Source organism: Eurypyga helias, unplaced genomic scaffold (assembly GCF_000690775.1).
Source record: "Eurypyga helias isolate BGI_N326 unplaced genomic scaffold, ASM69077v1 scaffold715, whole genome shotgun sequence".
Taxonomy (NCBI): Eukaryota; Metazoa; Chordata; class Aves; order Eurypygiformes; family Eurypygidae; genus Eurypyga; species Eurypyga helias.
Window position 1 is genome coordinate 33,298 of NW_010251826.1, and position 25,025 is coordinate 58,322.

Sequence of the window (25,025 nt, forward strand, 5' to 3'; positions counted from 1 at the left end):
ATCACAGCTTTGCTACTACTAAGAATTCACACAGCTTTTTAGAATTTGTCTTCAGGTAAAACACTTCTTCACAGTTTGTGTCATCTGTGTTTCAGGGATTGCTCAGAGCCCATACAACAGGCTCCAGCTGGATCTCTGCTCTACTGCTCGGAATGCAAAGTACCTTCCCGGAAGCTCCAGATCTGCACTAGCTTCACCCAGGTCAGTATCTAGCTTTTCATTTAAAAAAAAAAAAAAAAAAAAAAGAATAATTTCAGCTATAACAACAGCAACCTAAAGGATCACTTGACCGTTTTCATAACTGCAGTTACTGAAATCTGTTAGTGCAATTGCACAAGTAATAATTAAACTGTAATACTGGTGATTAAAATTGCATCAGTATTTATTATTCGTTCTGCACAGTAAGTTTGTAGGCGTGTCACAGCAACACAAGCTCATTTGCACACATGGATATTACACCTCTGCCAAGGCATGGGTAGATTAGTCCTACAGGCACGAGCGAGACAGATGAATATATAAAGTTATCTTTAATTAATGCAAAATGTTATCAGCTTACTTCTAAAGATTTTAAGAGAAACTCATGAATTGAAAACATCACCTTACATGTGACCGAGTCTCACTTACCGACAACGTCGAGATGGTACGTGTGGTTGATGGACCCGTACTGGTTTTCCACTATGCACGTGTAATTCCCTTTGTCGGACGGGACCACGCTCTCCATGATGAGACTCCAGTGCTGGTTACGGACCTGGCGGGTTGTAAACAGAGAGGTGGTGAATTTCAAAAGCATAGCTTCACCCTCTCCCCCTCCAGAACTGCTTTCTGAATAGTTAACCTTTCATAATCCATTTTAAAAGCCTCTTCTGTGCTCATTTGACAGTTCTGGGCCCTGAACTACTTTATTTCTTCCTGATCAGGTCCAGCACGGCTGCCGCAGTGAAAGCTTTCATGTATTCTGCTATAAATGCACCTCATCCCTGATGTGAGCGCTGCAGACATCGGTGAACACTCAGCCCCTACCAGGCTTACGAAGGTGGCACCCATCAGCAGCAGTTGTCTTGCCAGGCTTTACCTCTCAACCCACTCCAAAGCACATTCACACCCGCAGGCTATTTCCCATCCGTCTCCAAACCATCATCCAATGATACTAACTACCCACCAGCAATATGGGATGGATATGACCCCCTAACATCCAAGTCTCCATCTTTCTCTAATAGCTCAATTACACAGCCCGTGTTTTGGAGAAACAGAAGGGCAAGGTTTGGGATCCCTCCCGCAGACACACAGAGTGGCCACATCTCTTGCTGCTCCGGGGTACCACAAGAAAGAAATGAAGATGCTGCCTCGTGAGAAGTGCCTGAAGAAAATCCTCACGGAAACCGAGCATAAGGATATACATTTATTTCATACAATCCTTCTCAGACAGAATGTATTAAAGGTGCTGATTCTGTTCCCATTTGAACTCAAAAGGAACGCTGGCACTGGTCTTGCAGAAAACAGGACCCGGTCCAATACTGGAAGGATATGGAGCCATCCGGTACACAAATATATTTCCTGCACCGTAAGCTGGCTCACAAAACGACCTTTTGCTGGCTATCCACTAATCCCTTCTTTTAGCATTACATTTTTGACAAAGCGCTCAAAAATCTTAACGTTACGTAGCTGTGATGTACAACTTTTAAATTGCAAAGTACGTATTTTTAGCAAATGGAATAAAACACAACCTGGTGCAGTCATTTTAATCAGCCAAATGGAAAGCAGTAATTTAGTGCAGTACAACAGAAAAATTTATTGGTCATTCAGTGACATTTCCAGTAACTCTACATTCTTAAAAGATCATTACAACTGTAGCTCTGAAATCCTGCTTCATGCCTGACTATTCTGTAGGTCCTTCTCCAGCCAGAAAAGGCAGGCAAGGCTGCATCCCCAGTGCCAAGACTCATCCCTCACGTTTGCTGGAGGTAAAAATGCCTTCGGTTCAAAGCCTGGAAGAAGTCCTTTCTGTAAGGGGCTTGTGGCTTTCCTAGTCCCCAAGGCTAGTGATTAGCTCATTAGCTAGATATTACTATTATTGCCAGGTTATGGGCTAATAATATCAGCTAAACACTGGCCATGTGGGCTTTGAAAAACAAAGAAAATGTAGATGAGACTCCCACAGCAGGTGAAGGGCATGGATGCCAACCTAATGTCACAGAAATGTGTGACACGACCTCAAAATCTCCAGCCCAAATTTACAGCTACTCTCCCCATGGCCCCACGGTGCAGTCATTTTAATCAGCCAAATGGAAAGTAGTAATTCAGTGCAGTACAACTGAAAAGTTTATTGGCCGTTCAGCGACATTTCATACATCGAAACTATATATTGATTATATTTTTTCCACACTATGAAGAGCTAAGAAATGAGTTTATAAAGCTAGAAAGAGTTTATCAATGTTATTTTATTGTCTCGTTATTCTGCTAAGCAACCTTGAATATCAAAGTTTGGGTTTACTGTCATAAACCATCGGTAAACGACAAATACAACAGCTGCATATTTTGAGTATTTTACTTTTTTAGTGAGCTATTTTGAGGGAGCGTTGGTCAAAGTGACCTGAACTTTTTGCCATTACAAATTACACCACACTTCTTCGAATCAGAGCAAGCATTTTTAACCAATTTGACTGCAAAACAGGAAGAGCAGATCATGTTTCCATAAAAGTTAAAGCAAAATTAAAATTGTAACAAGCTGTAAGTAATTAATTCAATAGGAAAACACAAGAAATTGTTTAGCATTCAATAAGAAAACATCACTAACTTACAGCCACAAGTGGATACACTGGATGGGAATATTAAAAATATTTGTGCAATTTCCCTTCTTGTAACTCCAACGAGAAGAGATAATATCTTTATAATAAAACAACAGCTTAAGCCTCTTCAGTTTAAGCTAAACAACTGCTGCAGAGGCCCAAAGCATTTATGACACATCGTCACACAACTGGATTTATGTCACGGATCTGGATTCAACTAGATTCAGCTTGCTGGCTTAGTGCTTTCTGGTGACAAGTGCAGCATTGCAAAGCCCAGAAAAACTCCCCTTGGCTGGGGATGACGGTATCTCCTGCCGAAGGCTCCCAAACTGAACCTTTCACTCTCAGGCACGCTACGGTTGTGGCACGTCCCTGCGGCCACGCTGTTTGCAACACCCTGATTGCACGGGCGTCGTTAACGTGGTCATTTTGAGTTACCTGCCTTCGCTACCTAGTCCCAGTAAAGCCGGTCTTTGGGCAGCAAAAGTGGTGCCGTTACTGACATCCAGCACCAACATCACACGCAAACGCCAGTTTCAAAAGAGGTTCAAAGCAATGCTCCCACAGCACACAGTTCTTACGGCAGCTTCTGCATACGGATGGACCACAACACAAACGGAAAACATTCTGGAGGAAAAAAAAAACCAAACCAAACCAAAGCAACCCCATACCTTTGTGACTGCGGTTGCAAGTAGATGGTCTCTTTTGTAATGCAGTTCAAAGCCATCAGCTCCCTCCTGGTTGCTCACTTGGGCCCTTCTAACTGAAGACACCATTCCTACCACTCTCCAAATATTCCCTAATATGTTTCCCTGTCTAATATCAGCTGGGTCTTTTTAAGCTGTTTACATAGATGACTTGAGCTCATCTGGCAGACAGGACATATTAGGGAGCTCATGTGAACTAATCCAATAGGAAAAAACACGAGGGCAACAAAAAGCGGCTGAAAGCTGGAGCATCTTCACCAGGCGATGGAGTCCGGAAAAGGACAAGTGTCCACAGTCAGACATCAGTTGTGGGAAACTCTTCCAGCTCTCCAACCTGGCTAGCTCCTTGCCAGCTACGATCCTCTTATTTCTCCTATTTTGTTCCCTGAAGCCCTACTTCATGTTAAGTTCTTTCAAAATCCCGGAGAACGCCCACCCACTCCATCACCTGGTCTTCAGGGAACCCCTTCCAATCTGTCATTGCCTTTTCTTGACATAAGGAAATTCAGGGAACAACCACATTCCAAGTATTTCCAATCACAGCTCAACCCTTCAGATACTTTGTCAACACAGTTTAATACCTGCTTTTGCCCTCTTCCTGGTTTTGGGGTTTTTTTAATTGCTTTGCAATACCTATTTTCATATTTTATCTGTGCTTCATACCAACAAATGGTAATTTATTGAAATAATAAATATAATCTTAACATGCTTTTTTCTTCCTGACCAGGCATGGACACTTCCAGCAAATTACTAATGTGGGGTTTTTTTGGCCACCTTCTCCATCAATTTTTTAACAAATTCTTCCAAACAGTCTCTCCAAACAATTAATTTTTCAAACTAAATTATCAATATCAAATGTTTACAACTGTACGCTTAAGATATAGCTCAGAGGTGGGAAACCTCAACTGGAATCGAACTGCCAAGAAATATTAGTCAGAAATCTAGGAGAGGGCAAGGAATGTTTCATACAAACATTTTGCTTTTGGACTATCGTATTAAAAAATTGCATTTAATTTTAAAATACATGTCTTCAGTGAACAGATATATCATGAAAAGCTATCACTCAAGAAAAAAAAAAAAGGTAAAACGGAGTCAATTTTAAGTGAACTTCAAAAGAAAGAAGAATTACAAACCAAAATATGATTCCCTACAAAATCAGCACAGGTCAGACATCTACTGGTACTGCTCAGGCAGAGAGAACAAGTGCAGACTATCCATACAAAAGTCACAGGCTTTACGCTTCCCATATGGGCAGAAATCTTTCTTTACCTTGTATTTACCTGGCTGAATTTAAATGTGTATAAGACGTCTGTAGTGATGAAGCTTATCAAAATGCATGGGTGAAAACACGCACTTGTTAATACTTAAACAGTACCAACTGATAGAAGTACATTTGCTTTCTGGGTGGTGTACAGAAAAGTAAAGGCTCCAGTGGTGTCTCGTAGAGGATAGAGATTATTCACTCAAAGAACATATAAAATGCCTTTAAATGCACAACCAAGAGCTAATCAGTCACTTTAGAGACTGATTAAAACAAAAATACTGAAAAGGATTTAGATGTTCAATAACTGATCCCTTTCTCTCCTTGCTGTAGGAAGTTTGTGCATACCTTGAAAAATCATAAAAGGTTTGATTTTGAAATTCACCGCCCAGAATTAGTCACGGTGGAGGAATTTCGCTCTGGAAGCTATCTTGGCCAGCACATACACCCTCCTGCTAGCCTGTCTTGAGTGCAAATTGACTTAAGACATTCCCCAGTCAGAGGGACAAAGTGTTACAGGTCACTATCTGATTGCGATAATGGGAATACAAAGAAGAGATTTCTTAGCTCAAGGCAGCAGGAGAGGGGTGGATGGAGGATTACTGGAAATCTCACATTTTCCTTCCCTTTACTTTGTTCCTAAAGTCTTCAAGGGATGATTGCCTCTTCCGAAAGGGATGGATGGTGCTACATCAACTGGTGATGGCAGATTCGGCCAAGTTTGGTTCCAGCTACTCTACTTGCCCAAAGGATTATGAATATGAAGATCTCCAGCAAAAATGTTACACAAACAGCAAAGCTCAGGTTCAAGACAAGCTAGCATACAAGAATTATCATGAGTTCCTCTAATATCTGGCTGAGCACAGACCAGCATGGAAAGACTCAGTCCTTTCTGAGGATTCCTTCATTACAAGTTTGTCAGAGGTATCAAGAAAATACAATTCCCTCTTTATTCCAGAATAATTTTGAGTAAGTCCACAGTGACCTCCATCCTGCCTCTGTTACAAGAAGAGGACACAGCCTCCACAAGCTCCAGAGGCCTCATTCTTTAACACTCAATTCACTGAAAACAAGATTCCATCTTAAAGAGGTGGCTATGTAAAACACCGACAGAATCTACAATATGCCTGGATTTGGTAAGCAAAATGGCACTGAGAAGCCTAATGCTACCAGATCATTTAAAATGTGATGTATTTCTGAACAACAAGAAAGCCTGAAATCCACAGCTGTGTCCCCTCTTTTTTTTTTTTTTTTTCCCTTAAAGAGATGAAAGAAGTTATGGTTTAGAATTATAGGTATATACTTCACTTATCCAGCTGGCTTTAGAAACAGGCATCTGTGGTTTCTTACCAGAGTACATACATACCTAGGAAATTGTAGGTGTTTAAAACACATGACCAAAAACTTAATTTGTGCCACTTAATGGGCACAAGTCTCAATGAGCTCACCCAGACCCCTTACACAAGCTAGTAGTGGCAGTACAGGGCCGCATGTGGGCTGATTTACCCCGCCAAAGATCTCCCTCCCAAACCCAAACATCAGGTATCTCCATCCTGCCTTGCAAGACACGCATTTTCCGCCGTGGCTTTCAAGAGTGGTATCTTGATTTCCCCTTCATAAGATGGAAAGTCTTAAAATAATGTCTCAGTACCGAAACAGTTACTTTTATTTTCCAAGACAGGATTAGTTTGGGGTTTTTATTAACTGGCGCTTTTTTTTGTTTTTAAAAAAAAGCACTGAGAAAGGTGAAAATCACTGAACTGTGGCCAATTCGTTAACACTCCATAGCATTATGAAAGGCAGAAGGTGCTGCCAGGTGTACACTCATAAGCAACAGTAATTTATGGTGTAAGCAAACATAGATGGAAAAGTCTACTTAGATAATTAGCGTTCATGCAGGGAGATTTTCTGGGCTTCACTCTCTGCTAACACAAACGTTGGAAAAATTGACACTTTGTACAGTAAATCTAGCTAGAGAGGAAAGGAGACTACAGCTTGTCCTCCTCTGCACTGGAAAACATATTTTTTTGTACCAAGTAGGGTCTGAGTCAACAGAACACGAAGCAATATACACCCTCACTCCATCAGGGCATCGCAAAACGGGGCACCCCAAAAATACGGCAATCACTGGGGCAAGGCAGCGGTGCGGTACCGGGGCAGGCAGACCCTAGGACTCCGTCTTGAGCTTACTGCATCGTCTGGAAAAGTCTGTTAACTTCTGTCTTAATCACCATTACAAATCGCTCTGAGCTCCTCAGCAGAAGTTGTAGGCTGGAGCTGACAACTGTGACACGACGTGACTAGCTCAGAAACTTCTCATCTTTGGAGAGAAGTTGCTGAGGTATCGGGTACATGAGGATCCACCCACAGAAGGTCCAACAAGGAGGTTACGGTAACTCCGAAATGCGGGGCAGGATGGCAAGGGCAGTGCTTGAACAGCAATTTGCCATCAAAGTCACGCACTCCAATTCCCTGTGAGGAGCAGGATAAGGTGACCGAAAACTGACTTCTGACCTGACCTAGGAAGATACCAGGAGGCTAAAGGTCCGTGCACAAACCCACCGCACTAGCTGGCCTCCCTAAAACTCTCTCTTAATCAGTAACCACCAATTTGGAATAAAACATCTAATCTGAAGCTGTTTAAAATTCAAACAAACCCTTGTAAGTAATTGCTGTTCCTTTCCCTCAAATTCTGCTTCCCATTTCAGTTTCACAGACCATAAACTCTACAGAAAATAATAACTTTTAACTTCCAACCCTTCCTTTATTAAACTGCCTACAATCACCAGAGCGGATGGTCATGTTTTTTAACAATACATCTGAAAATGAATAGAGCAAAATAGTCTTACTCTGCTCTGCAAAATCACTCTTTAGTTTTCCAAATAAGTCTCTATAAATAATCCTTAGACGTACTGCTATGCTACAGGCTTGAATTTGAGGAAAAAAATAAAAAACTGAATTAGTGCTCAGTAACCACCAAAGAAACCACCCACCCTTACCCAGAAGAAAACAATTACTCTTTTTTTTTTTTTTTTTTTTTTTTGCTTCTACATTTGATCCAAGGCCATTAAAAGATTTTCTGTTGACTTCAGCAAGTTTCTGGGCTGGGTATTTTGTTGGTTTTGGTTTGGGTTTTTTTGTTCGTTTTGTTTTGGTTTTGTTTTTGGTTTTTTTTTTTTTGTTATAACAGCCTTGGTCAAGAACAGAAATTGCAAAATCACATCATGAGAACATACCTTATATCCGCCAATACGATGCTCTTGTTTAAACTCTTTCAAAAAAATTTTTCAGCCATCTCATGGTTGGTGTTGGGTTTCCCATCGCCGGACAACGGAACTTGACGGTATTTGCTGCTGGCACCGCGTGCAGCCTCTTCTCCATTTTGTCCGTATGTGTCCAATAAGGTGCCCCTGTTTCAAAAGGAGACATCCAGAAACATCAGCACTTGGAAACCGAGCTCCCTTTCCAGCCCCTTCCACAGACATACACTGCACGTATTCATTTTAAACGTGGTTTAGAAAGAGTTCGCGACTGGAAATTGTATGTCGCAAGTGTTGACCAGAGTTTTGCCAACGGCTCAGTCTGCAGCTTTGAGTATATAATTTATGACAAAATTCCAATAATTAACCACAGATATCCTTTGTTTTGTGCACGTCAAGTAAGACAGAGGGATAGAGTTTTCAATGGATTCAAATGATCAGACGCTTTTGACCCCGAGTTGAGTCACTGTGAGTGCTCAGCAACTTTGAATTTGTGGACCTCGCTGTGAAGCCAGACAGACCAAGTCAGAAGAGCTGCTGGAAGCATCAGCTTTAACCTTTCTGCATCTGTTAGAAGGGGGATAAACATACCTACCTGCCTGGCAGCATGCTAAAGCTTACAGTGTACGATGGCAAGGTCAACTGTGCTGTTACTGTCATACAAACCACTAGAATATATTTACAAATGGAATATACTTCTAAAATCTTAACCAAAGAGAAAGAAACTGAATAAGTAAATGTGGATCAAAGCTCAGCAACAGCATTTATCATTCTGCAGAGATTTCCCACTCTCATGAGCCTGTCAAAGCCCACACGTTCAGTGACGTCCAACACTGTGACATAAAAAGAGAGTTCCTCTCAGCCAGTATTTGCTGAAGTGATCACTTTTAGCTGCTCCAGACAAGGCTCTCACTTATCCTTGCCATGCCCTGGCCCTGCCTGTGGTCACACAAGGAGCATGGGAAGCGCACGGAAACCTCCCCCGTCTCATCCAGGTCCTCAGTCATTTATCACGTACCAGTACAGAAAACACAGTAGAACAAAACATACAACTACACATCTGTTTTTATCCTCCAAGAAGTAAATTTGGATAGCCAGATCCATATACAAGGATATCCCACGCTCAGGATCCATGCACCACTTTGGCTACATTGCACAGCGTCTTCATGGCATCGTGTCAGTTGCCTCACCATAACAGCTTTTAAAAAGTTAAAGATTCAAGATCTATTTAATAGGAGGAAACATTAATTTCTTTTACAATGGAGTTTTCCTGAAGCAAATCAGATTAGTGTGGAATTTTTAGGACTAGAGGGGTCCAGAAAAATAACTCTGTTTCTCTCAGCCCTGTTTCATTTCCTTCATTAGCAGCCTAACACTCCACTATAAATAAACTCTTCCGTTCCTCAAATATTTATAGCAGTTCTTACAATCAGTGCAAACTCAGAAGTCCGGCTACCCCCCTCCCTAAATAAAAATACAGCTGGATAGAAAATACAAGAATAAATCCTTTAACAACGTCTCTCAGTATAAAGAAAACATTCAAGCCTTATAATGATGCTAAGAACGATAAGTGATTTTTTTTTTGCCCGAAGTGGCAATTAGTGTTAAAATTAATGAAGTAGAAAAGCAAAGCAAATTTGTCCATGTAATCAAAATAGAAAATCAGGCAAGTATTGAAAATTTAACTGCAACACTAAGAAATTGTTACACAGAGCAAAACGAATTAGAGATGCAAGGAAAATCACTGTTAACGTTATTTGCTAAAACCAGGATGACTTTACACAGAGCCAACCAAAGGAATTAATTACTCCACGCAAATACCAAATTACATCAGAAGTATACCAGGCAAAGGTGGAAGTACATGCTGGTACTGATATATTTAAAGGACATTTTCTCTAGACTGCTGAACATCTTCCACAAGGAAATGTAAGGGGACCACTCCTGGGCCCTACCCACAATGTTCACAAAGTCAAAGTAAACTGTGGCAGGTCAAAGCCAACCAACCACCCAGAACAGTCATATTGGTATCTCAGAGCAGAATGCCTATATTTGACCCCAAACAAGCAATGCCAACCCAGTAACTTTGCAGCCTGTGCAGTCACTTCTCACCGCGTCCATCACATGCGCCTTCTCACACGTATAGAGCATAAAAAGCTTGGATGCAGTCGCTGGCAAGCACAGCCTCCACAGCTCACAGCTGGATGGACCCAGCCCTGGAGAAGCTCCCACCAGGAAGCAGCCCAGGACCAGGGCATCCACGTGGGTCAGAATCCAGCCACCAACAGTTCCCCAAAACAAGGTTGCTTCATGCAGCCTGGTTTCTACTATATTATAGTGCAGCTCATCCTCTTGTTTTCCTGCACGTAACCTCCCTTTCCATCAACTCCTACCCTTAAAAAACCCTTCTCCTAGAAGAGAAGTGCTACGGTAAGACTGATACCGATATACAACAAATGCACAGGTAGGAAAAGCTTTCCTCTATGGACGAGGTGGGAGCAGAGAAGAGGCCAGGAGGATGCAGGCAGGAACAAAGAAAAGCTCAGTTCTGGGTCACAGAGAGAGTGGGAAAGGAAACCCCCTGGGCTGAGAGAAAGGACAGCTTGGAAAGCTTCCCCTCGCACAACCCTCGGCATGACCTGCAATGGTCCCGAATTACAGGACAGCTTGGAGAAAAACATGCAGACATCACATGTCGAAAACAACGCCTGAAAACACTTCAGGACACCCTAACATTTTTCACTAGGTAGTAGCAACGTATGTTGGCAGCTCCTCAGCGTTTTTAAGGGAAAAGAGAAAAAGGCAACAACATCCACAGACTGTAACGCTCACCCTCATTTTGTGCTTTCATACAGCGACTGATCCAACTAACCCACAGCATTTCTCTTTATCGATTACATGAAAGCACCTTTTACTGGTCTGTTTGAGAGGAAAAACATCCAGATTCACTAAAACCAACAACAAGTGTAGTTAGCAAATGTATACCATCACATTCCGTGTCCATCGCATCACTGCTCACGAGACAGGTGGAAGTAGGTAGCACCACTGTTGAAGATTCCCAGTAACGACCGGGAAGACTCTGGCACGCAGTGGTTAACAAGCAGCAGGGGAACGGGTGGGAATTCCTGATTGCTTTTAGAGCTCTCATTAGTGAAGAAAATACCCTGCTGACCCACACTGCACTCTACTGCAAATATATTACATCTAATCAGGCAAATCTCCTGCATGTGAAATTGAAATTAGGCAGCCCAGGGGACCACTTCACTACAGGACGCCTCAATTTTTATTTGGATTTATCTGATACAAAGAAACACAAAAGTAGGCAACTCCAAGCATGCCTGACAAGCACCTCGAGCAGGCAATGGTGCACCTGAAATGACTACCTCAACCCCCCCACGAGGTTTTCAGTACTATTGTATTTGACCTTTAATTAAAAAACACTTCTAGGCAACATCCAATTTTTACTGCTCCCTTGAGTGGGTTTCCACTCTACAGGATCTGATGAATTTGAACCTTGTTTCATCCTTTCTGAAATTCTTCAAGGCATGAAAAGAACAGCATGTGGATTACATTTAGATACTTTTTGTTCTTGGTGCCAATTTACCATTGCTTGGCCCAGAAAAAATTGTTTAAAGGGTGATAAGGAAAAAAGTCATAAAGCTTCCAGTCGCCCGACTAGAATTCAAGGCAGAATAGCAGCATCTTCGGGGCTACCCAGGGGTCTCCAGACTAAATAACTGCTGGTGGACCTCAATGCAAACATCACGACAGCTGCTGCCTTGCCAGCACCAAGTCAGGATTATAGAAATCCCTTAAATTAGGGCTACCTCTCAAAATCGTGATGAGGACAAGGCAAAGTACCAACAACGTAATCTCCACTGCTGTCAGTAGGAACGGACGATCAGCCCTTAGCTTTGTAAATGGAAGTTCCCATCAACATCCTGGGAGGTGGCCCTCCAGAACCAAGCTAGGGCACCACTTCAGGGCAACAAAGGGAAAAACTGAGTTGCCAACAAAGCCATTTTGTGGCAAGAGGGGGACTATTTTGCAGTGGAACCAATCCTGCACCTTCCCCACAAGCACTAATCCCTTCAACAAAAGCTGGAAGTAATAAAAAGCTATTCAGGATGCAGTCTGGAACAAATCTACCACAGTGGTTTTTTCAGACATTTAAAATCTCTGTCAAGCTAAAAGGACACCAAACGCAGAGTGAAATCTGCTATGCATGCCTTTTACTTAAAAATACACACAGGGCAAATGGTCAAATGCACATGTGTACACATGAGTGCCCTCCTCTCCCGAGAATGAGTTGCTCCTCATGCCTACAGAGGCACTTACAGCCTCCGCTGACTTCCAGAGCAGTTGGATTTTCTGGGCAGCCTTGAAAAATTACACTAGATTTCCTCAACAGCCCCTCTGCCCGTGCTTGAAAACCCTGGCCTCTGAAAAATATATCTGTAACAGAGGCAAAGAAAATAAAAAAGCAGAAAAGAATACTTATCATCGTAAATAAAACAGCTCTAAAAGGTTTGCTTTAGTTTTAAATATGCAAGAATGAGAATGCCAAGGTTCAGCTTCCTGTGGAAGGCACTACAGCCATTTCCTGCCTCATCACATCATAATTAACATGCCAGGACAGCTGGACTTTATCAGAATTGTTTCATCAAAAAAGGAACAACCTTTGAAGACTATGGCCTTTTGTTTCCATCAGTAAAGGCATAGCCAGACCAACTTCCATTGCTTATCCTTAATGATGGCAGCTGTAATTTGTATGTAAATTATCAGTCAAATTGTTTTAGATCTGCAAATCTCAAACCATGATTCAGGAAACGCTCAACGACTTCTCTTAAAGAGCAGCAACCAGGGACTCTCGAGAGATCCTGGACTTGCCCAGGGTCTGCCTGATGCAGGCAGAAGGTGGTAGCAGGCATTTGGCCATTGCACACCACTCCTGCCACATCCACGTTCAGGGCGGAACGAGACTAACCCTCAACTCCTCATTCGCTTTTCAATCTGCCTTGCAAAAATATTGTGTCTTGCACCTTGAATCCTGGGGTCAATTTGGGGCCCTTCACTGGAAGAAAGACCCTGAGGGGCTAGAGCATGTCTGGAGAAGGGAACGGAGCTGGGGCAGGGTCTGGAGCACAAGTCCTGTGAGGAGCAGCTGAGGGAGCTGGGGGGGTTCAGCCTGGAGAAGAGGAGGCTCAGTTGGAGGCTATCACTCCCTACAACTCCCTGAAAGGAGGGTGCAGAGAAGGGTGGTGTGCGGTCTCTTCTCCCAGGTGACAAGCAATAGGACAAGAGGAAACAGCCTCAAGTTGTGCCAGTGGAGGTTTAGATTGGATATTAGGGAAAATGTCTTCCTGGAAAGGGCTGTCAGGCATTGGAAGGGGCTTCCCAGGGAGGTGGTGGAGTCACCATCCCTCAAGGCACTGAAAAGATGCATAGATGTGGTGCTGAGGGACATGGTTTAGTGCTGGCTGCCACAGTGCTGGGTTATCGGTTGGACTTGATGATCTTGAAGGTCTTTTCCAAACTAAAAGATTCCATGATCTTAAATTAGATGTGGCCTTTAGGACACAATATAAAAATCCAGAAGAATGCTGATGGGAAGGCTTAGAAGACACTAGATACGCAAGCTTCAGTGGTTTGCAAAAGCAAACCCAGTCCCACCCCTAACTTTCATACAGCTCTGATCTTGCCAAATCACAACCCTCTTTCAGCAGCATTGCATTAATCCAACTGAGTTACCATGATGCAACTTTTCATTGAAAACAGACGGCTTGCAGGGATGCGGTGCCACCATCATCCGGCTGCAGCCCTTCCCGCCGAGCACTCAGGAACGGGGAGGAAGGCTGCGCTGCTCCCTGGCTCATCTGCAGCTCGCAAGAGAAGCCCCAGCAGTTTGCGGGCACCTTGCAAAAAGCAATCCCATGGGGATTTGCCTGTGCAATGCTCTGCTCAGGAGCAATCTATCTTCTTGCAGTTTCCCCCTTTTACGCTGAGAGGGTTTGTGCTCTCCCCGCCATCCGTTTAGATGTTCACGCTCTAGAGGCATCTTTCAGTTTGAGCAGGGAAAGTGTGACTGACCCCAGATGAAGCACACACCCTGTCCCTGGCAGACGGAAATTGTCAATGGCCTTTCACCAGCTCCTGAATCAAGATTGATGAGCAGTAGCTTAAAATGATCGCTCATGTTACACGAACATCACTAGTGTTACAGAGGACACCACTGGGTAGTTCTCACTGTTGTGTGCAAGGGCAGGAATCAACATTACAGAGTACAGTTGCCTCGAGATCAGGTCCTTTTCTGTTTTTTGCCCTTGGCTACATGCACTTCCAAAGTTTGTGCTCACAACAAACCACCAAGGCCATCAGGACAGACTAGAAGCACACTGCTAGCACACCGAAAACACTGCAAGCCCTTTTCTCACCAACACCAACAAAGCTCTAACGTGGTAACATAGGGATGTTTCCTAAAAGCAATTTCTACCCACGAGTCCTTTTCAGGGGAACGCCAACACTGCCTGGTTTGGTGGGTTTCGCCTAGACAACTTCTTTTAAAAGCAGTGTCCCTTTTCCAAACTTGCCAATTATCTTTGCCACCGCATTCCTTTGTCAGAGCAGCCTCCAGCTGCTTAACCTCAGCCACTTCAAGCTGCACCTGTGAATCAGAGCGGGTTAATCACACTAACAGATGGCAGGGGCCAAACAGGCAGCGAAGAACTTCTATCATTTTAAATAGCATCTAATGTTTCACAGCTTCAGACTGGGGCAGTCGTATACAACAGTGACTAACTAGGGGAGCTGAAGTCAGGCTCGTACTTGATCATGCGAACAAGTGTTTCGAGCATCCAGTATAACTGCCAATTACTAATTGGGCTGAGGAGTAAAGACACTACCTGGCTACTGCGTTGGGTAACCAGCTGACGTCTCCCATGAAGGATTTCTGTGTTCTGCCTGTTACTGACTTTACGGAGCACGAGCGATAGCAAACTAGCAGTGACCACGGGGATTTCGCAACAGTGCACAGGGGCATAAGGAACCAATATGAATTTCACTTTTTTTTTTTTCTTAGAAACTGCTCTATTTAGAGCCTATTAATAGCTTTCTAAATTCTCTAAAGGGACTGAAGTTTAACATTCTGATAGTTTTAAGACTCTTTTAGCCCATTTTCATCATGCATGAGTAACATAAAATGTGGTTTTAGTGCTGGACTGCTTTCTTTGCGAAAAACCTTGAGGTCCCTTGCAGACAAAAGAACCTCATTGTCTCCAAATTCATTCTCCCTGGAGAGATTTCTGCCAAGATTAAGGATTGAAGGATTTGCCTCATTACAACTTAATTTTAAAGTTTCCGTACCACTTTTTAACAAAGTGAGCTGGATCTTTGTTTCTTCTTTCAGATTTCAGCTCAGGTTCAAGGAAAGTTAGTTCATCTGCAAGTCTAAACCAGACAAAGACTGAACCGCAGTGTAGGAAGAAAGAAGACTGCAGAAGAGCTAGCAAGAAGGGAGAAAGAAAGTACAGACCAGTAAAGAGTGTTTAGAAGAATATTAGTTTATTTTTCTTTTCCAAGTTACGAACTGTAGGAAACAGAAAATGGAAAAGGACAAAGACACCACTGTTTGACAACCCATGCAATTAACAATTAAGAAGCTCTGAAGGCAGGAGTGCGAAAGACGGGACATTATTTTCCACGTGGATCTTGCTAGTGACTTCTGGCTGTTCGCTGTTACTTACTCATCTGGTTGCTGTCATTCACAAAGTCCTCAGACCCATCATTGTCGTCTTCATCATCCCCAGAGGAAAGAGCATCTGCACATTAAAAATAATCAAGTCTTTAAACCAGCCTATTCTGCAGAAAAAAAATCAACCAATATGCTACATCTTAGATCTTCTATCAAGGAGAACAGATGTTATGTTAGTTGTGCAGAAGCTATAGAAAAAGAAAATCCAGCCCCAAAATGTGTGTTACTCTTAGAAAACTATGAAAACTAGCTAATAGTCCTGAAATGCTACAAAGTTTTCAAAAGGGAGCTTGCCAACTCCAAAAAAAAAAAAAAATCTCTTTCCACTTACAATTTTTATTTTTCTTAGACATTCAGTTGAGTACAACTGAGTGTCTCCACAACAATTTATCTCTAAACTTAAAGGATGTAGGATACCACTTTTCCTATTCTGATGCAGGTGAGGGGGTGGGGGGGGAAAACACCTTGTGTTCATTTTACTGGCTTTATCATCATTGCAGCGACCCTGTATAATTTAATGCTGTCATAGTGGCATAAAACAGAGGACTATTCAGCAGCTGTTAATTGCTACAGATCCCATGATGTAAAAGGAGTATATACAAACTGAGTCTATTCAGGGTCAGGAGAAGCGGGAAAACACCCAAAATAACTACAGAACTCAGCTCAACTCGCTGTACCAGAGCGGGCTGTTTCACATTATATCATAATGTGTCTTTGTATCACATTTTACAGCTTCTACATGCAAAAACCTATGTTTAACTCACCTGTAACATTTACAATGAAGTACAGAGTATCACTGTCTAGGGTCCTAACAGCAGTGCAAGCATAGAGGCCCGAATCTCTGGGTGTAGCATCCTTAATTTGTAAGTACTCCCCAATAATCACTGTCCTATTGTCGGGCCCCAAAGGGACCCCATCCTTAGTCCAACTGATCATGACGGCGTCTTTCAATTGACAGCGCAACTCAAGCGGTTCTCCTGGAAGTGCTGAATATACATCTGGCTGAGAGATTTGGTATTTGGTTGGCGGCTCTGCGAAGGTGGAAGGAAAGGAGGAAAAAAGAAGAAAGAGAAGGGAAAGGAGAGAATTTCCAACAAAAGTCAGTGAAGGCCCTTTTCATCCATAGAAATCAAGTTATCTTCAATAAAAAAAGTTTCATCCAGATTAGCCCAGCAATCGGTCTCCTAAAACTGAACCATAGGCAGGTATGGGATAGGCTTTATTTTCAGGAAGTTAACCACAAAGAAAGCTCATTCCCTTTCGATCAGTGTCTCGGCACGTGCCTTGTCCCAAGCGCCACGCCAAGCCACGACCCTTCTCCCCAGAGTTGGCTCCCTGTGACCAGCGAGATGAGTCCTTCTGAGCACGGGGTTTCAAAGAATTTCGAGGTGCCAGGAGGATGTCAAAAAGCAAACTCAGTTTTATAGATCAGCATTTGTGTTTATGATTCAAACAAATATTTATTGTTCCCCATCTGATTTTGTAAGTTGCTTTTTTAAAATAAAGCTGGAGAGCTGTGTTGGAAGAAAAGGACAGACAAAACCCCCTTCACTTAGTTAAACTAACAAACATTAGTTCCTATACACAGCATATATGATGTTCTTTATTTTTCTCCCTGCACCCTTCCCAGAGTCTCCATACTTGTCTTCACTGCCAACTCCGCTCCCAGCGACAGTAACTTTTTCCTTTAATTTATTTTTGCTTCACTTCTTAGTTCAGAGCCTCTCCTGACCAGAACACAGCAGAAACCCAGGAACACAAGCAAAGCTTACAAAATCACAGCATATGCAGAAGTTCAAAACTAAACAGCTCATCCATCCGTTCCCTTTTGTAACCAAATAACAAGAAGAATGTCAAACCACATTCTTTTTCAAAAAAACAAGCAAAATCCTTCGAAAACCACATCTGCCTATATTTCCTAGGTCTTCATCACCCCCTTCCAGGGTTGATTCTCAGCAGGGGAAAGGGAACCGCAGCCCTGGGCACTCGCGACAGACTCCACTGGGACAGCTGGGAACAGAGTGGGGGACCCCACACCACACCTCGGACACACTCGGGCTGTGCCAGACACAGGGACTGCTTTTGTAGCTGGTTTATCCCTCTCCACACCACAGCATCCCTCTCCCATGAGCCTCCCGGCCTCGCCAAGGCCAGCATGAAAAGTAAATAAGGGAAAGCAGCGTGAAGGCATCCTGTGTTTGCGGACGAGGAGGGTCACGTCGCAGGGAGCTGCTCCCGGCGTGCACCCGTCCTTCCCGCGCAGACGCCAGCTGTGCTCATAGCTAAATAACGCACGCACCTCCTTCTGTTTGGCTGGGAGCCCGAGGGAATATTAAAATCGGTGACTCCTCGGTGTCCACCCTTGCTTCCAAGAATACCAAAACCCTGAAACCCATGTTCCTCATCCCTGGGGCATTGACATTTTTGTATCACACCTTCAGAGAAGCCTGAAACAAGTGTTACACCTGAACCAGCCCTTGGATGGCAGCTTGGAAACGCTTGAGCTCTGTCAGTAGTTCAGTTGTAGGTAGTCCTGTGAGGCACAGGGGGTGGGACTCGGTGAGCCTTATGGGTTCCTTCCAACTCAAGACAGTCTATGACTCTATGGGTACCAGAAGTGACCACCCCAGTGGGACACTCGTGCATTCAAATACTGGGTGACACTGATGCACTTGAAAATAGCCTGCCCAACTTCTCCTCCCACTCAGCCTGGAATCATGTGAATTTGGGGAGTTCAGTGGGAGTCTGCCTGAAGCGAAGGGAGAACAGATCCAGGGATGTGGCCTCGCAAAGCTTCTCCTAGCTTTTTCCCTAGGGCAAACATGGTTTTTCACACAACAGATTTTACACGTGCATCACACCAAGACATAAAGGAGAAGGAGATAAAACCATTTAACCAAGACCAATTATAGAGACAGTAAATATTCTTGGATTTAGATTTTATAACAAAGTATAAACTTTGTAGTGTGCAAAGTTCCATCTCAAAGTCTAGGACAAGCTACAATACAGCTTTATACTCCTTATAATTCTGATAGGTTGCTGATACAGTCAAGAATCCACAGATCTGAAATGCAAGTGTTTCACTGAATAATACACTATGCTGTTAGAAATCCAATTTCCAGGAGCACGGGCTCCTTTCCACATATATTTCATATAAGTAACGAGTATATTTGAATATATTTGAGGTTTGGGTTTTTTTTTTAATTCAGATTCAACTGTCAAAAAAAAAAGCTAGCTAGTGTACTTTGAAGTTTTTAAGCTTCTTTGTAACACTACTTGCAAAGAAAATTTCTTTCAGATTTTACGCTGTGCCAACAACGTACAGGAGTCTTTAAAAATGTCTTTGTTTAAGCTTTTTAAAAGCCACCATGGGTAAAGATCACTCAAACCTCTTAAGTGCATTAGCAGCTTTTGCTGAAGAGCCCCAGGGAACTCGTCACACAAGTTGCAGCATCCTCCTGGGTGGATCAGTTGTTTTCTACCTTCCATCCTTGATTTCATCTCTTTTTAAACTACCATTCCAAATTTGCACTGAGTCTTTCAACACAAATCCAAACCCAAGAACAGAAATTTATTTCAAAATAAAAAAAAACATTACTTTTACATGGAAAATTACTAGCAAACAGAAGAAAAGCAAGTTTCAAATAGGTATTAGCATTTGGTAAATATTATCTTTCTCCATTTCTTTCTCTCTAGAGCATCAGGGAAGATACAGCACAAAGTGTTGTCATGAAATAATGAAGTCATGCTTGGAAATAGTGAGTTATTTCAGGTAAGCCTTTGTGTTGCCAAACGAGAATGTAGCAGCACTTAAGACTGTCACTTTTTATAATGTTTGCCTATAAACTTTTCCCAGTGTGGGTTTGAAATGGTGCCCAAAAGCAAACAGAGAACAGGTGGGATTCTGAGACATGAGTCCGCCCAACAACTTCACTGAGAAAAGCACCTAGTTTATACTGTTAAAAAATTCCCGGCAGCACATAAACAATCCACGCTGCAAAGGTAACTCCCTCTCCAGGACCCTGCAGAAGGATTTTTTACACCCCTCTGAAGTTTAGGGACGAATTCTGAACTCATACACAGGCTATACCACCAAATCGATGGTTCTCCTGAGGCTGACATCAGGATTCTTTATCTTGCTTCAACTCTTTTGAGCATAGCAAAGAAACAAGGCTGCAAGTTTGCTCAGCCATCGCCTGTACCCGTCCTCTGACGTTTTCAGCAGCATCCTCCTGCATTTTCCCTTATTGAAATAGCTAGATGGGAGAAGATGGCCCTGCAGAACCAAGCAAGGCTTGGTGATCTGACATCACATCCCTGCTCTTCCAGCCCTCTCAGAAACTGCCTGGAAACAGTGTCCTTCAGCCACCACCGCCAGCCTGTAAATCTGCTGGGCGAGCTCCGCACGGCCGCAGGAAGGTGGCACAGGATTCCTTTCTAAGCAAGTTCTCCTGCAAATCCTGTGATTGTGGCATTAGTTCCTACTGCAAAGGTGCATTACCTGAGGTGACGAACACCTGTCTCTCACCCCTTAAAAAGCAAACAAGTAAAAAAGGCACATGCAAAACTTCTGGCAGTGTCCTTAAACACTGGGGGACAAGGGAGGGCCCGTTGATTCTGCCATTGTCTGCTCTCACCTACATCCCTATTTGCAATAGTGGTGCACACAGCGTATTGAAACTTCACAGGTGGAGCTACGGAACAATACGGCCATGGAAAACCAAGCTGCTGTTAAATAAACAGATGGGAACTTTTTCTTTGCCTGCTCATACAGTCTCCCAGCATGGTTTATGCCACCCAGCCGTCAAATGGGTGTAAATAACATTTGTATAAGAACCATGACCACAATAGAGGACTGGGGACATCCTGAATGATCTGTTCCAGATTATTGCGAGATACGCAATTATATTCCAAACCATGCTTCTGTTCAAGATTCGGTCACTGAAACGAGAGATTGCTACTTCCTTAGGTTTTAAATTATTATTATTTGTCTCCATTTATTACAATGTTAACAAAGAGCTGCTTATCTTAAGGCTCAAGGCATTTAGTTACTTAGTTACAGAGCCAAATAATTAAACAATCAGCTAATGGCTAACCCCAGCAAAGATTCTCACACAACTCTCCCTAACACAAAAGCCTCAGACCCCATCAAGCCACTTTCGCTTCAAAAGGCTTTAGTAAATAACTAAACACTCACCATAGCGTGCCCAGAAGGGTCAACAGGCCTGACCTGTCAAGAATCCAAGAGGTTCATTGCAAAACTGAATGGCCCCACAGGGAACACCAGGCTGCCAACCACTACCAACCCTCCTGCCTCTCCTATCCCTTTCTCCTGGTTTTCCTGTCATTGAGGAAGATCCAACGAGACCACACTGGATGTCCAACGTGAAAAGAGGACGTTGAACTATGCCTGAAGCAGAACAGCCATGGGCCCCATGACTCTGTGAGTCAAACCCAAGCCTTCACACTCTCTCCCAGAAGCCCAGGTATCATCAAGTCAGGTTTGCAACCTTCTCTCCCATCTCCCTGGCACAAGCTGATGGGCTTCTCTGCCAATTTAAGTTGGCAGGCTAATATTAAGAGTAGCTCCATGTCCTCTTCAGAAAGGATGATGGATGCCAAACTCAGTCTGCCAAAGAAATGGCCACTGGTTTAAACATGCAAAGAGTTATTCCTGGCCATGGGGATTTGTTAGCTAATGGCAAACCAAAGCCACAAAGGCTAAGTACGTCTCCTTATGCAACGGGGGACAAAATAGCGTTTGCAATTCATCCAGCTGCTTCTCCAAAGTCACTGGATTCCTGCCGTCACTGTTTCCGTTCACTCGTTGCCAGCTCTGCCCAGCTCTGCCTCCGCCAGGCATAATCAGGAAGTCTCTGTTCTGATAAAATACTTTCCTTTCCAAGTTACTACAGCTCCTTCAATAATCTTAGAACACTAAATAAATAAATAAATAAAAATCCCTTGTCACTCAACAACACTCCAAAGAGCAGGAATCATTTCCCCCCTCTCTAATGTATAAACACATTAATTGTTCAAATCTGACCAAAAAAGATCTAGACCTTGTAGAAAAACTTCATCAAACACAAAGCACCAGAAGAGATAGCTCGGATAGTTGCAAACATAAATATGTGGCAGGCCAGGAGTCCACTCATTCCTTAAAAACAAGCTCCTGGGTTGCTCTTTTTGAAAGCAGAGATTTCCACAAAACATTGCAGCAGATTCTCCAAAATAAATTGAGATTTTTTTTCCTGGCATCTTCTTTAACCCTGTTATCCTTATTCTATAAGGGCCTAGTCATCTGAAGGGTACAAGAGATTAAACCAGACCAAAAAAAAAAGATATATATCCATTATCTGAGGAACAGGAAGAACCCTTTTGCCCTGGAAGTGAACATTTGCAAAACAAAGTGTTGCCACATAATACATGCCTGGTGCTCTGCATGTGTAGAGCTTCCAGCCACACTGACCTGCTACAGCGCAGACCTTCAGCATCACGTCAACTCCTATTGAGTGTTACATATACTAAGGTCATAAAAAAAGTGAATCTCCTCCAATTGAAATCCTTGCCAATGTCAGCACGGCTAAGGGAAAATATTACACTGCACTAACTTGTTTTCTTAAGCTTTGAAGACTTAGAAAAATAAATAATTCTGGTGAGCAGCAAAGAGTTTCACCGCGTGCAGGACCCCTCGGCCAAGAAAAGTTCTGCAGATGCACCTAGAAGTTATCCCCGCATGACTACATCTATCTGCCTGGTGTAATGCTCTTTGGCAGATGAGCAATTATGGAACAGCAACTCCCTGAGGTAACTACCCCCAAGCAGCATTTAGCTCTGGCTACAGACACAAGGGACTCATCACACCCCTCCCTCCTAAGAGAACAGTGGGGACAAACCTCATGAGGTTCCCTATGCTGGTGTGTTGGCTGACGTCGGGTGCGATACATGAACCACTTCAGCATGGGTTTGATGGCTGCAAAGCAGTTGGGTTGATGCATCTCACCCGGCGGTTAAAGAAAGACTCCTTCTCCAAAGGGGAAAAAAAAAAAGTGTACTTGTCTAGGCTTCATGAAGAGATTAAAAATTCCTACAGCTTGCAGCCTGCTTGCTCCTACCTGTCTTTATAGCTGTGATCATTGAGTTATGGCAGCACAACCACGCAACATGCGTCAAAAATGCCAAGTATCACATGCTCGTGGGCTTGGCTGTGTGCTTTATGCTTTTGGAAGCCAAGCCAGGGAAGACTCAGAGCATGCCAAGTTCAAAGTAAACAGCAGAGAGACCAGCGAGGCCACCTCCTGCTGCTGGGAACTGCCCTGCCATTTCTTCCTGTTTGTCCCCATGCCTCACGGTCTGCTCCTTACAGGATGAAGGCTTCTCTATACAACAGTCACCGCAGATTTCTTTCCAGATATAGGACAGAGCAAGAAACAGCAAAGCATCAGTACTTCTGCACAAAAACTTAGTAACCAAGGAGGGAGAAAACACCCTCAACCTTGAGCAGCCAAAACCCCTAAAATTACTGTTCTGCCTTTTATAATTTCACCAGTATGATGAGAAACTCCAGGACACCTTCAGGACTTCAACTTTTGGTTCCAGGCACCAAATCTTGGCCATTTCTGCTCAAGCCATAAGCTCCATCAGCTGCTTAAGGTAACAGCGATCGTCTCTGTGCTAAGTGTACTGGGGAGTAAAAGCAAACCTTGCACATATGTAACACAATCTCAAAAATAATTAACTACTCCTCAAACTCATTACAGAAGAGCCTTTTCATGTAATCTATTATACAATACAAAGGGGAAATGTATCACTTTTTGCCAGAACGTCAAATGAAAAGCTGAAAAAAAAAATTAATCTCCTCTCTCTAAAAAGCAGAATCCAAGACTAGGATCATTTTCTCGTTATTTTTACTTTAGGCAACAGCAGAACATCAAATCTTCCTGACTGTATTCTGCACATAACCAAGTAGCAGAGCAATTTAATCAACTCCCATTGTCCAACTTAGCATTAAAGTCTGCTTGGGAAAGGCTCCATGTAGATATACAGCCTTGGGAAAAAGTATGAGCACATAGTTGCAAAGGATTTTGCTCGGTTTCAATGTTTTCTTGCATCTATTCCAATCTGTAGCTTTTTTCAGGTTCTTTACTTGCATTTCAGGAGCAACATAAAAACATAACAGAACATACCATAAATCCAAACATAAAAACACAACCTTTTTCTTACAGGTTTGCCGAAGGCCATGCTCGGGACTATTACTGCTCAACGTGTAAAAGAAAAATTACAACTGTGAGGTTAAAAATTGCACAATTGCATGTTCAAGTGTTAGTTCTGGATGGAGAGCACATCTATTCAGACTCCCTATAAGCAAGTCAGCAGTTGTTTCTTTTGTATGCGGTCCCATTTTTACTTGACTCTACAAATCCTCTTAATTTTAGCAGCTCATCTGGAAGTCTCATCTGACCTGTTCCCCTGAAATTCATCTCCCCCCACTTCCTAAAGCAGGATTTGGAAAAAAATGTCACTGGAAACAATATCCCCAAAACATCCCCTCAGCACTTTTGAAAGTGCTACCCACAACACACAAACCATAGGATATTCTCCAAATGCTTCAAAGCTTCAAGGCGTACGAGGCTCCCTTTAACCAGAGGGCAACACCTAGTCAAAAGGCATCAGATGAGCTAATTTAATTCCAGCTCCACAGAGAGAAGAGTCACCAGTGGTACCCGAGAGCAAAGGACGAGCAGCAGAGAAGCCGTGAAGTTAAAAGCTAGGCTGGTTATCTGCCCTTCCAGGTGGCCCACAACCATCTACATGCCAAGGGCTATTTTTAACTTGCAGACACCTCCTTACTGTAGCAGTGGTTCCTGGGACCTTACTAATGGAAGATGGTTCAAATGCTTCTGAATTGTTACAAGGGCTATTACTGAGCTGGGATTTCTTACAGAGCCTCTGTGTTAACCCTGCACGTCTGAAATACCTGTGCTCCCCTGGGAGTACACACTATCAGATGAATCCAGGTACTTCAACACTGCAACATCGAAACAGGATTATTTCATGTGATTAAACTATGTTTAATAGACCCAAGCTCAAAATTTAAACTGGGGTTTTAAAACGGTTTTTAAGACCTGTTGGGTGGCGTTCAGAATTACAAATCGTATTGCTTTCCTTGAAACAAATTAAACATTGCAACACGGAGACACTGAACAGGGCACTTCACAAACTTGCAAAGCGAGTCTCGCAAAGGCCCGCGCTCTCTTGCTGCCC

At 43.1% G+C, this 25,025-nt stretch overlaps 1 protein-coding gene across 1 annotated transcript in view; it reads right to left on the reverse strand.

Annotated features, from left to right (window-relative positions):
• LOC104509999 (fibroblast growth factor receptor 2-like) overlaps window positions 1–25,025 on the reverse strand; it is a 66,210-nt gene that overhangs the window by 31,487 nt on the left and 9,698 nt on the right. Inside the window, 5 exon segments of the mRNA XM_010152127.1 lie at window positions 625–748; window positions 7,991–8,029; window positions 8,031–8,164; window positions 15,754–15,828; window positions 16,526–16,792. Of these exon segments, the coding sequence (XP_010150429.1) occupies window positions 625–748; window positions 7,991–8,029; window positions 8,031–8,164; window positions 15,754–15,828; window positions 16,526–16,792 (639 nt within the window).